At 53.2% G+C, this 13,235-nt stretch overlaps 2 protein-coding genes across 2 annotated transcripts in view; one reads left to right on the top strand and one right to left on the bottom strand.

Annotated features, from left to right (window-relative positions):
* The window catches only part of ARPC2 (actin related protein 2/3 complex subunit 2), a gene marked incomplete at its 5' end in the record, with an annotated part of 15,331 nt that extends 6,386 nt beyond the window's left edge, over positions 1-8,945 (top strand). The window contains 8 exons of the mRNA XM_008644829.2: positions 66-178; positions 2,179-2,224; positions 2,807-2,993; positions 3,417-3,510; positions 5,680-5,806; positions 7,158-7,258; positions 7,612-7,712; positions 8,504-8,945. Coding sequence (XP_008643051.2) covers positions 66-178; positions 2,179-2,224; positions 2,807-2,993; positions 3,417-3,510; positions 5,680-5,806; positions 7,158-7,258; positions 7,612-7,712; positions 8,504-8,528 — 794 coding nt within the window. The remainder of the gene's footprint in view (positions 1-65; positions 179-2,178; positions 2,225-2,806; positions 2,994-3,416; positions 3,511-5,679; positions 5,807-7,157; positions 7,259-7,611; positions 7,713-8,503) is intronic.
* AAMP (angio associated migratory cell protein) lies at positions 8,740-13,074 on the bottom strand (the record flags this gene model as incomplete). Its single annotated transcript, XM_008644847.2, has 10 exons — positions 8,740-9,598; positions 9,862-10,016; positions 10,287-10,377; positions 10,851-10,954; positions 11,294-11,409; positions 11,660-11,743; positions 11,882-12,026; positions 12,120-12,259; positions 12,376-12,495; positions 12,915-13,074. Coding segments are annotated over 10 exons (1,191 nt in total), but the record flags the coding sequence as incomplete, so codon positions are not given.
* Positions 13,075-13,235: the final 161 nt, after the last annotated feature.

Here is a 13,235-nt window from a genome sequence, read left to right as displayed (position 1 = left end):
GAAAACCTTCCTCAGAAATAGGAGCTGGCTGCTGTTCCCTCACATTTCTCTTGCTTGCTTCTTAGACTTTGATGGAGTCCTTTACCATATTTCAAACCCCAATGGAGACAAGACAAAAGTGATGGTCAGTATTTCTCTGAAATTCTACAAGGAACTCCAGGAACACGGTGCTGATGAGGTGAGTAAGCATCTCCAGGCCTTCTGCCTACAAATACTGTGTTGGCAATGCCCTTGTGATGTTGGCTGGATCTAACATCTGACCCTTAGAGAAGCATCTGTGCTCCCATCTCACATTGGTCAAAGGAGCAGCCCTGTGCCAACCAGGAGTCCCACTTTGCTGAAAGACAAGGCCAAGTGTGTTCACACTCTCTCATGAAAAAGTATTCATCTTGTATGACCCTGCAGCCTGAAAGGCAGAAGGCACCACTAATTTTGCAAGTCCAAAGCGAAGACTGACCATGTAGAAATAGTTTCCCTGACTGATGTGTTGAGCCCACAAGTGAAGGAAGGCACCAAGACAGATCTGTGGTGCTTCTCTTCTGATTCTTAACCACACTTGAGAGCAAGTGCTGAGCTCCTGCTGTGTGTGCAGACCTTGGTTTGCAGACTGGTTCTCTTTTCACTGCTGCTGTGTGAAGTCGCAGGCTCGGTTCCTGTTGACTGGGCCCTGTGCTTGTGGAGGGCCATTTATGGTAGAAAGAAGGAGCCTCTCTGAGCTGTGGTTGGATGGCGAGGCAGGAAGTGTGACTCAGTTCCTGAGTCAGTTTTCAAATCTCCACACGGTAGCGAATGGGGTTCACCCAGGGCTTTCCAGCAGGCTTTTGCCTCTGGGTGTCTGTCCTTGGAAGAAAACAAGGAAACTGCTCTATCAGTTTATTGTGAGTCTGGTGAGAAACGGTTATTTGAACCCAAGGTGAATTCCTGTGAATTGCCACAAGACTCACCGAAGTCAGAAGAGATATGATTGAGTGTCCTGCTTTCCTGGTTCCTGAATGCAGAGCTTTCTAGGAGCAGCATTGCCCACCACTGAAGGGACTGCTGCTGGCATGAGGAGTGTCAAGCAGCCCAAATGGTGGAGCCTTCCCGGCCTGTTTAGTGAGGATCAGTGCAGCTTGTGATCCCAAGAGAACCCCTGTGGTGGGCGAGTGGCTGACAGCACTGTGCACCAGCAGCCATTGTGGTAGGGGTGGAAGGCAACTTCATATAAACTTTGAGACGAAAATGGGATCTATACAGGACTGCCTTGGAAGTGCTGACGAAATAGAAATTGCATTTTTAAATCTCCAGTTGTTGTAATGTTGCTTTCTGTACTTCCCTGTTTCTGCTCTGTCTTTGGTGAAACTCCACTGTGAGGAATGCAGAGTGGGGTTCTTGCTAAGACAGGGCATCTTCCTGTGCTGCTGCAGGCAGGCTCTCTGCTGAGAGGAGGTTTTGGCATGCAGAGAGCCTGTGTATCCTTTCCACGTGGTAGTGGGTGTCATCCCAGGAGGGCCAGTTCTGCCACAGCATTGTTGTGTTCTTCTCTGTGAAATACCTCCTGTTCCCAGCCCCCTCATTGACACAGAGCTATGGCTCAGTTGGAAATTGCCATTGATGTAAAATTCAGCAGTGATTATGTTTGAAAAAAGGTTTTTGCTGTGCTGTAGGCGGTTCTGCTTCTGGGAGGCATCCAAGCTGCCTGGCAGTCTCCTCTCGCTCCCCATCTGCCCGTGCATGGGCTGAGACAGTGTGTGATCACTAGGCCACGGTGTGCTCTGAACTTGCCGTCCTGTGAGGAGAGGGACCAGGCACACTTTGCATCTGCCTTTGAATGGAAGAAAAAGTGGTAGCCCTCAGATGGGTTGTGTCAGGCTCTGCTGATAGTTCTCCTTTGAAGGTATGAGCTATAAGGCTTCTTCCCCACACAAATCTGACTAGCAAGAACTTGAAAAAGTTCCAGGTTTGAGTCCTCTCCTCCAGTCTGTCCCCTGTCAGTGGAGTTCAGGGAGCCCTCCCCAGAGCAGGAACAGCCAATAGTACTAGAAGTTGATGACTTAATACTTGTCTAAATTCTCTTAGACTAGGGGAGGCAGGTGCTGTAATTTGATACTTCTAAAAGAAGACCAAACATGGCCTAGGCTGTGCAGGAGGAAACAACTCTTGATAGCTTGTGCTCTCGATGTTTAATTTCTTTTCTAGGTATTGAAGAAAGTCTATGGAAGCTACTTGGTAAATCCTGAATCAGGTAACCCTGCCAATAACATTCACTCTGTCTGTGTATGTGAATGCAATTCCAAAATTACTTAAGTCACCTGAGAAATGCTCATATGAAGGCTGCACTTGAAGAGCTTGATATCTGAGGCTCTCTATACAATGAATGGCAATTTGAAATTGCCAATTTAAAAGGTGGCTCAGACATGTCAGGGATGAAGTAGCTTGTAGCACAAGCTGTAATTCTTTATGCAGTCCTCCTCCGGGAAGCCTCTGTTCCTCACGGTTGGGGTCTTTGTTCTTCTCAAAGATGCTTTGTGAGACACAGGAAAACCATGGTTACCTGTGACAACATCTCTTCCTACTCGCTGCAAAAAGTTGGGAGCAGTTCAGCCAGCACGTGTGTCTGGGAGCTTGGGAAGGAGCCCCAGGAACGTTGCCATGGCCACGCGCTGAGTACAGGCATGGCTTTTGGCAGTGCGTGGAGTGGGAAGAACTCACCCCTGGGGCTTTGGGGAGGATTTAAGGCAAAAGTGGGACTGGAGGTGTGTCTTTTAAGAAAATTTCTCTGCTTTCATTATGTAGATTATTAAGGTTAGTGGCTGTCCCTTCCCAGGTTACAATGTCTCTTTGCTCTACGACCTGGAGAACCTTCCTGCAGACAAGGATGCCATTGTGCACCAAGCCGGCATGTTGAAGCGCAACTGCTTTGCTTCAGTCTTTGAGAAGTATTTCAAGTTCCAGGAAGAGGGCAAAGAAGGAGAAAAAAGAGCAGTCATCCACTACAGGGACGATGAGACAATGTAAGTGTTCAAACAGCACGGGGGTCGGACAGTGGTCAGTAGTCTGCTCCTGTGCACAGCTGTAGGTTTTGGTGGAAAGTCAGGAAATCCTTCTGCTCCATGCTTTGGCAGGGTAATAAAGGCCTGTCCTAGGCTGCCACAAGTATCCTATAGGGCAATGCTTATGCCTTGGGCTGCTGGGGATGTTACACAAGAGTCTCTGTTAGTGGCAGCACTTGTGGCTGCATGCAGGAGAGGAACTGGCCGCTCCCAACAGAAATGTTTTGCTCCCTGTCAATACTGTTTCAAGGGAGGGGAAACTTTCAGCAGCCAGGCCTGTGAATGGCTGTTTTATCTACTTGACCTTGTCACACAGTTGTTACCTTGTCCAGTTGAATTTCTTAGCTCGAGTTCACAGCTGGGTTCTCTCTCTCCCACCTGCAGGTATGTTGAGGCAAAGAAGGACCGTGTCACAGTTGTGTTCAGCACGGTATTTAAGGACGACGATGACGTGGTGATTGGAAAGGTCTTTATGCAGGTATGGAAACTGAATTACAGGGAAAGGGTCTGGTCCTCAATTCAGATGCCTGCTTTTTTGAAGCAGCATTGCCAAATAAGCTGCTGAAATGAGCACAAAGGTGGTTTAACACATGTAAATGCTTTGCTCCATGCTGCACTGGGATGGAAGAGCATGCTAATAGGCATAGACAGTGTATTTTCCTGGCTCCTGCGTTGGCATCTGTATTATCAATAGTCTTGCTCATTTGGACAATCAAGCGTATTATGTGTTACAGATGGGAAACACCACAGTGAATACTTCAGTCCCCACATTGAGGCCCTGTAGTGTGGATAGCTATGGTGTAGGGATCACCAGCCAGCTGAGCATGTTGAGGAGGCTGTAAAGGGAGAGGAAGGGTGAGACAATGTCATGCCATGCCTGAGGAGGAGCTGAGTGGTCTTCACCTTGAAGTTTCTTCCTGCTAATGCTCAAATGCTGCAGGAAAGACTCAGCAGCTCAGTGTGACAGCTCTTGAATTTGAGCTTTTTAGAGCTATGAATATACTGAATTTTTTGAGTTTGAACCAATCATAACACCAAGTTATGGACTCAGCTACCTTTTGCAATTGCTGTTTAGCTGGGAAGCATTGAGAGACTTGTAAACACCGTGTGTCTGTGAACGACTGTGTGCAGCCTGTGGAGAATGAGACATCTATGTGCGGCTGGGGAGGCTTAGTGCATGCTGGTACCTGTGTTTGTCCATACCACTGGCCCACCTCATTCATCTGCTGAAGCTCCTGGGGAGCCTCCTGGGTGGGCATGGCGATGGAGCAGGGCGTGCAGGGTGTTCCAGGGGGCTTTAACCCACCCATTCAAGGGTGCCAGGCCGTGGTGCTGACAGGCTCATGGACAGCAAGTTACTGGCCCAGTTTGCTGCAGACCAGTTTACCTGTGTTGGGTGTCATCAGAAGAGGGCCTGTTGCAGTGGAAGTCTTACTTCAATGCTCTGTTCACTGTGTTCATTAGCTACAGACAGCGCATCTGCTCTGGCTTTGAGGTTTCCCCCCACCAAGCATATCCCTCGGCCTGGAATTCAGCTTTTAAAATGGGAAGGGAGGCATGATGTGAACAAAATGGGGTTAGTGAGGCTCCTGGGGAGATGGCAGTGCTTCAAGGCAGCAGCTGTCCCGGAGCCTCCATGTCCCAAATTCTTGGGTTTTAAAACAGCAAAGCAGCTGGGTATGGTGTATGCTCATCAGGGCTCTCATGGAGAAAATGTGACCATTAGCTAACCAGTGAAGCCATTTGAACCATTTCACCCTCTGGCATAAGCAGGCAGAAATGAAAGCTAAGCATTTCATTGAGGAAACCCCAGTGATCTACTGTAAAAGGGACATGGATTCTCCTGCCTTTCCCAGGAGAAACTGTGCTCAGAGGAGAGGCCAAGGGTAGCTGATAATTTGTAGGTTGGGATGGAGGTCAGTGAGGCAGAGGGAAGACTGCCCTGCCTTGGGAGAATAGTCTCTGGACATTCCCAGCCCCACATAGAGATGGTCCTTACAGTTCCTGAAATGCAGAGCCAGTACACGTCCTGTGAGGTGGGGGTTGTGCTGCTGTCAGAGGTGGGGGAAGGGATCTCCCTGCCTGAAGGTATTGTTTCGAGCTGTAGGGAAGCACTAAGAGGAGCAGGTTTCACATACAAGCTTCAAACCCCCAGATGCCTCTTGATGCCTGGGCAGACTCCTGGTGGGAGATGGTTTCTCAAATGGCAGAACCTTTACACTAGGTGTGATGGAGACCTTGCAGCCCTTCCCGAGAATTTCTGTTCCTCTGGGGTGATGGGCACTGCCCACTTTCACTGGAAGCACTGAAGTTCCAGCAGGATCTGTGCTGTCTCCTGTGCTTGCTCAGACTGAGGTGTCCCTTCCACAAAACACCCATGGCAGGGATGTGACACACTGAAAACCACCCCAGCTTGAGGGGCTGTGCTACAGTCATGTATAAACCCAGGACAGCCATGCATTTTGGGCTGGTTTTGCTGGGAAAAAGGGTTACTTTCTGGGTGTTTGGCCTGACGAACTCAATCCATTCAGGGAAACCTGGGCAACCTTCTGCTCATTGCCCTTGGGGAGTGTGGAAACCCCATTTGCTTTCCCAGCATGTTGCTGAAGGGTCGCAGTGGGAATCACCTTCACTTTGTCTTGTTCAGGAGTTCAAGGAGGGTCGCCGGGCCAGTCACACAGCCCCACAGGTGCTCTTCAGCCACAGGGAGCCACCCTTGGAGCTGAAGGACACGGATGCAGCCGTTGGAGATAATATTGGCTACATCACCTTTGGTAAGCAGGCAGCTCTGAGGTTTGGGGGTGCTTGGGGAGGAGAGAGGTTCCTGCTGCTGCATGAAAAAGGAATGTACCTTTCCTGAGTGTTGAAGTGGGTCGCTGAGGGCTGCAGGGACTCTGGGGTTGCATTCTGTCTTGTGCACCCCCTTTGGAGTATCCCTTTTCTGTATCAGGTCACCTCAGCTCTGCTGTGGGCAAGAAGATGTGGAAGTGGACAGTGAGCTGTTTAGTGTTCGCCTACAAAATAAGTTCAGTATTCAGAAGCAAAGGGAAGAGTGGCTTTGCTGTGATATTGTGGAAACTGGAGGTTACTTGTGAAAGTTTTCAAGCAGCTGTACTTGTAGGTTGCCCAGCTGCAGGGAGCTATGCAGTGCTTCGTCAGCAGAGGCAGTCAGAAAGCAGCAGCAGGGCAGTGCATTCTGCTTCTCTAGCTCTACCTCTCAGATCTGGGCTTAACACTGATTAGCCACTTTCCCCTGCCTGCAGACCTGGTGGCGAGCAGAGCCATGACTTCCCCATGTTGCAATGTTGAGGAGACCAAACCCTGCCCTGTTCAAAGGGATAGGTCTCTTCCAGATGGTTGGCTGTGTTAGTAGGGTGTCTCAGGCCAGCATTCCTGTAATTTGGAGCTCAGAGATGGAGCACAGACACTGCAGGGAAAGGTAAAGGTAGCATTGCCCTCCTCCTGTGCTGGGAATGGTGCCTTGAGGCCTGGGCAGCTGTCAGCTATGGAAAGAAGAGGTCTGGGCTGGCACATACTTTGTTCTTGTTGAGACTAAATTTCCCAGTTACCTGATCTGACAGGCTCAGGTGAGATCATCACCCAAACAAAATGTTCTTTCAGCCCTTGGATCTGGGACACGTAGCAGAGCACCAGCTTATGGAAAGAACAAGCTACCTGCTTGTATCCAAGTCTGTTTTACAGGGCCAGCAAGCTGCCAGGCAAAGACCCACAACCAATTTCAAGGGCCCAGGGCAGACTGGATCTTGAAATTGGTTGAGCAGCCTGGGCACCCTGGTCTGCCTCCCAGCTTGCTCCTCCAGTTACATCTCCCAAGCACTGATACAGCATCATGCAGTTTCCTACAGTGCCATTGTTTCTGGGCACCTGGCCTTGCCTGCATCCTGCAGACTGCCCAGGCTGCTGTGGGAAATGTGGAAAAATGCTCTTAAGCCTTGTATTTAAAATCACAAGTGCTGCTTAATCTTGGTATGGGTCAAGAGTAAAGGGTTCTTTATAGAGAGCAAGGCAGGGATTCAATGCAGCACAGAAGCCTCCAGCACTGATCCTGAAGGCCTTGGGCAGCCTCAGGAGGTACTAATGGTCTGTGTCGGCCTCTTCTTTCAGTGCTGTTCCCCCGTCACACCAATGCTGCAGCCAGAGACAACACCATAAACCTGATCCACACATTCCGGGATTACCTGCACTATCACATCAAGTGCTCAAAGGTAGGAGGGCTGGGGGACACAGGGTGGCTTCAGCCCATCTAACCTGGGTGAAGGGGAGAAGCAGGGGACAGGGGTACCCCTGAGAACTCATTAGGGTCTGCCACTGCCCTCCCCAGTCACGCAGGGGTGGCAAGTGCTGCATCGTTGCCTTCTCAGTGCTCTTGGACACAAGACTCTTTTCTTTCCATTCTAGAAGTGAAGTAGGATTTTTCCCTTTTGGATCTGGTTTGTTTCCTTTCTGAGAACAGAAATGAGGGTAATTGTTCAGAATGACCTGGCTTTGACGTGTCCTGAAATCTCAGCTATGAAGACAGGATCCTGACGTGTCCCCATTTTGTCCTAATGAAACACAGGCCTATATTCACACACGTATGAGGGCGAAAACGTCAGATTTCCTCAAGGTGCTCAACCGTGCCCGTCCAGACGCAGAGAAGAAAGAAATGAAAACAATCACGTGAGTAGCAAAGCAGGGCCTGGCTCTCTGGGCTTCTCTGCCAGCCACAAGCTCGGTCTTGCTCAGTTTGGCATACTGCAATCCAGGGCAGGTCGGGGTGCCATGGGGGTGACCCACAGCTTACTGCCTCAGATGTCCTGTGAGGAGCTGGGTCTGAGGTAAAACCCTGTGCTGGCAGGTTCTTCACAGAAGGTTCACACATGGCCTTGCAAGCCCTGGTGTCTCCATTTTCCCCCCACCAAGCCCTTGGTGGCATTTTTGGGGCTTTTTCCCTGTTAGAGCTGGCTTGTCCAGTTCTGGGGGCAGCTCCAGCTCACAGCAGGGAGAGGAGCCAGGGCTTTCCTTGGGGTTTGTGGGCACTGGACCAGGTCTTGCTGTCCAGTGTGTCTGCAGCTGCTCAGTCACTGGCTGCCCTTGGCCAGGTGATGGTTGGGGCCAGGCCACCATGCTGGCTGGCTCCCTCTCATGAACCAGCAGCCCACAGTGAAGTGGATGGAGGAGAGCAGCTGTGTGAACATGTTTCACTCAGGTCCCTTACCTTCTGCTTATCCCAGAGCCCCTTGGTGTCCTTTTTCTCTGTGCTGTCACGTACCCTTTGCATTCTGCTTTGGGGCAGGAGGGTTGTCACCTCTGCAAAAGCTAGCCCCTCCCCACAGCCCCATGACTTGGTTCTGCAGCCACAGACCCTGTGAGCTGCAACCCAGCAGTGCCTGCCTGGCTTCAAGAGCTTGGCTACCTGCGCCCCACCACAAGCCCTGGGGCTGTGCTGACCCCTCTGTGCATCCTTTCAGGGGGAAGACGTTCACAACCCGTTAACGCCGGGTCACTGAGGCCGCTGTGGAGGATGAAGGTTGGGGCACTTGCTACCCAATAATCGTAGCTTTTAATGTTGCACCTCTGTGGGCTCATAAGGAATTCAAGCAATCGGGGTCTGTTTGTACGACAGTTGGGGGAGTAATCTGCAGAAACGAGCTGTGCTTGCGAGGACTCGATCGTTCCAAGAAACAAAACTTTAATTCCAGTTTGATTGACTTAATTTCTTTTCTTTTTTAATTTTTTTTTTCTTTTCAAGCTGTTTCGCTTTGCAATATGTTACCGGAAATAAGTTGCAGTATTTCTTATGAGAATAATGCAATATTAACTTGTTTTCTTCTGAGTATTTGAGTTCAAAACTCCTGTATCTGAAGAAATACTGTTGGGGTTCATTAATAAAGAAGATCTTTCTATCTTAAAGGGCTGTGGGGCTCTGGCTTGTCAATGCATGACCTTGCCCTGGCAGGGATGTTTGGAGTCACAGCCCCAAGGGAGATTAATTCCTGTATTGTGGAACATACAAGTTCTGGTGAACTTAGGGGTGCAATACCCCGATCTGGGAATAGCCTGTTCTGTTAGAGAACTCCTGGACTGTACAGAGCAGGATTCTCTTACCTTCAGCTAGCAACCTGCATGCTTTCTTCCTACCCTGACCCCCTCATTCCCCCTGGCAGGGAGAGCTAGGATGGGAGTCTCTGCCACTGATCCTCAGGCCATGGTTGGATGCTGGGGAGATCCCTGAGGAGGGAGCACAGCTCCCCAGGTCCTCTTCCCCAAAACAAGCAGAGTAGATGGCATCCAGTTAAGTGAAATAATTTATATAATTAAAGACATCTTCATAGAAAACCCCCAGCTTGGCCCCTAGGTGGTGAGGGCAAAGCAGGGCAGGCTGGAAAATTACAAAGCACGCACTGGAGAAGGGTGGTGAAACCATGTCCCTCGTCCCTCTGTACACAAGGTGCAGGGCAGCGCCGGGACGCCATCCCTTGACACAGTTCTAGCGATCGGGGCGCTGGACGCAGAACACTTTGGCTTGGTGGTCGCCAGAGGTGGTCACCACAATGGAGGCATCCCTGCAGGGAGACAGGTCTCAGAGGTGGGGCGGGGGCTTCCAGTATCCCTAACCATCACCCCCGGCACAGCTCTGAAGTGCTGCACTTCCCCCTTGAGACCCTCAAGTCTCAGCATGGACCTGGGTCTGTCCTGCACCTTGGGACCAGACCCCAAGGGCACTCAAAGGAGAGACAGCTTGTGATTTGAGCTCCTAGGCTGGAGGCCCCTGCCATCACTGCTCCCTCCACCCAGCAAGGAAGGGGGCTAGAGGTTGCCCGCTCACTTGTTGACGGCAAAGTCGAGGATTTCAGCGGAGTGCCCTCGGTACTCGCTGATCATCTTCCCCGAGCGGGCGTCCCAGAGCCGCACGGCCCCGTCCAGGCTGCAGGTGTACACCACGGCCGAGCTCTCCTCCCACAGCAGCTGCACGATCCCTGACTGGGGTAGCAGGAGACCACAGTGGGGACCTCCAGCAAGTCTTAGCTCCCCCCACGTGCCCCCACCCCCTCATGGTTTCTGCCATGTCCCCAGGAGAGTCAGGCCCCAGGTCCAAGCACATCCGCTGTGCAGAGACTGCAGCTGCCCTTTGGGGAAGCCCAAGGCTAAGGGAGAAGTACAAATTGGGAACTTGCCCCTGGGCTCTGAGGGAGATCTCCAGCAGGCCCAAAGCCCACCTTCCAGGCCTAGGGAGAGGGGGTAGGGCTGTACCTCGTGTTGGCACTTATGCCTCAGGCACTGGGTGGAGAGGTCATAAATAGCCAGTGTGCCGTCCAGGTAGCCCACAGCAGCCAGTGGCATCCTGCAGAGAGGGGAACAGGCATTACATGGGACATGGGGAAGCAGGGATGGAAACACGTAAAGGCTCCGAGTAAAAGGCAAACCCTATGCTGAAGGCTGCACTGTGTGGACAAGATGAGGGACAACCCAATGGCTAGAGCCATCAAACACCCCGCGTGGGAAACCCAAGAGTACAGCAAGTCAGCAATCAGCCCATAGTTTGTGAAGAAAATGACAATGTCTGGGCAGGAAAACAGCTGTCTGGAGAGTATCCCAGCCAAACAGTGGTCCATCAGGCTAGCCCAGAATCCCAACAGTTGCAGGGAGGACTGAGCAGCTGGTGTCCCTTGGCCTCACACCCAAGTGATCTCCACACCCAGCCGGGGAGGATGGAGGCAAGAGAAATGCAGCAGATTGAGCGCAAGGGATGCAAATGGATCTGTGTGACAAGCCCTGTGAGATCTAGCACTGAAGAGGGGCTGTCCCAACACTCACACGTTACAGAAGCCCAGCGACTCCACCGAGTTGGACTCTGCCTCCTCGCCCTCACCGATGGGTGCCTTGGGGGTCACACTCTCCATTTTGAACACGCACACCACCTGGGTAGAGGGAGGGTGACTATACCCCGAGGGAAGGAGACCCAGATGCACAGAGGTCCCGTTCTTACTCGGTACCGAGCCTGCACCCTCATCAGAAGGCCCGGCTCCAAATCCTCAGCTCCTGGGAGCAAACAAGAGGGAACTTCCTTCCAGGAGCGGGCGGGACCACCCAGCCCGCGCTCCACCCGCAGCGCGAGGGCGCCGCCTGCCGGCTGCTGATGGCCGCACACCGGCCCTGGGTTTGGGGCTCCCCAGCGCTCCCGGCTCTGCCCTCGGCCCAGGACAGGGGCCTGGGGGGTCTTCAGTTCTCCTGGCTCTGCCCTGCCCACACAGACCCACCTTGCCTGTGGCGGAGTTGACCAGCTTGGCGTGGCAGTCCACAGAGCCCGTCATGATCAAACTGCCATCCTGGTTGCTGGCCACGCATGTCAAGGGGTCCTGATGGCCATCCTGGCCTGGGGGGTGAGCAGCAGGTATGAGGTTTAAGTGTCCTCCCCACGGAGACCCAGTGAGCCATAAAACGCACCCTCCTGCAGCCTCTGCCCTGCCCGGCTCTGCCAGCACCCCGGCAAGCAAGAGCCACCAGTGGGGACAGAGAAACCCAGTGCCAGGCTGCCTCCTGCCCAACCAGGCAGTGGTCAAAGACCACTAGAAGGGGCTGTTCACCAGTTAGGGAGTAGGCCAGGTGATAAACCGCCTCCTTACCTTTCAGGACATGCAGCGAGGTTCCCTGCTTTAGGTCCCAGATGCGCATGGTCCCGTCCTCATACCCCACCACTGCTCGCTTCCCTGCATGAGACAGAGACAACAGATATAGACAGGGCCCCGCTCATCCCCCCACCTCCCATTCAGCACAGACTGGTAGAAGCAGGAGGGCCCACACAGAGCTGGTGACACTTCCCACTCCAGAGAGGCCCCATGCCTCACCATCAGGCAGGATCCTGCCACATGTGGCTGGGCATGCGGGACCCTGAAAGGTTTTGCAATCCCCACTGGGGATCTTCCACATCCAGGTGTTGCCATCAGCTGTGCCTGCCAGAAGTACGTGGGCTTGAGGGTGCCACTCCATCCACTGGGCAGAGAGAGGGACAGGCAGCGTCACAGAAGTGTCACCCCATTTCCTGGCTGGGGAGCTCCCCTCAGCACCAGGGGTTCCACCACTCACCTCCAAGTCCCCCACCTCGAAGGACCACACTTCCTCCTTGGCATCCACCCGCCACACTTTGATAAGCCCAGACATGTCACCTGTGGCCACGAACACAGAGTCGTGACTGAAGCCAGCACAGGTAACCGAGTCCTTGTGTCCTAAAAACATAAGGGGACAGAGACTGCTCAGGCCAAGCTATGGAAGATAGTCAGGAGCACAGCATCAGCTGGAGAAAAATGTGTCCAGATGGACACAGCTGTTCACTGCACCTCACCTGAGCACTCAAACAGGAGCTCCCCATCGCTCACACGCCACACGAAGGCCTTGTCATCCTCCCCACCTGTCACTGCCAGCGTGTTGGTCTTGGGGTCAAGGCTCACACAAAAGACAGAAGCTTCAAAAAAGAGTAAGGAGAGGCTACATGGCTACGGTGCCGATCCCACCTCACCTGACATTCCCACGGGGTCCAAACCCCATGCAGCCCTCGGTCTGGGTGGGATGTCAGGAAGCTGACCTCCCAGCCCAGCCCAGTGCGAATCAATTCTTCACGTGGGGGAGGAGCAGCACAGGCTTTTTGCTGAGCTTAGGGCCAGCTGCCATGATGGGAGGCCCAAAGGGCTCCTCCACCAGACCATAAGGCAAAAACAAGCCCAGGGCAGCTCTGAGTCCTGATGGCTGTCCCAGGAAGGCTGGGAGACAGCAGCCCTGGCAAAGCCCTCCGCAACCCTGGACTCTGCAGAAAGCCAAGATGAGACCAGGTCCCGAGGGGGGGAGGGGGGGTCCCAGCTGCTGCTGCCCGTGCCCAGCACTCACCCGAGTGGAGGGAGAACGTGACCTCACTGTCATCCTGTGCCTCCATGCCGTCCTCCACCCCCTCGTCATCCTCCGACTCCCAAGCCTCTGCATCGGGCTCTTCTGCCCCCTCATCCTCAAAGTCCACGGCCTCCATCTCCTCGGCCAGGTCATCTGCAGAGGGCGAAGGTCAGGGCGCGGCTCGCGGCCTGCCCGGCTCGACCCTCCCGGGGCGGCTGTGAGCTCGGCGGGACAGCGGGGGTCCCCGCGGGACGGGGCAGCGGGGGATGCGCGATGCAGCCGCGGCCCCGAGACCCAGAGCAGGGAAACCGCAGGGGGACG

This window comes from Corvus brachyrhynchos, unplaced genomic scaffold (assembly GCF_000691975.1).
Source record: "Corvus brachyrhynchos isolate BGI_N302 unplaced genomic scaffold, ASM69197v1 scaffold452, whole genome shotgun sequence".
In the NCBI taxonomy this organism is placed as follows: Eukaryota; Metazoa; Chordata; class Aves; order Passeriformes; family Corvidae; genus Corvus; species Corvus brachyrhynchos.
This window is presented reverse-complemented; position numbering and strand designations above follow the sequence as displayed.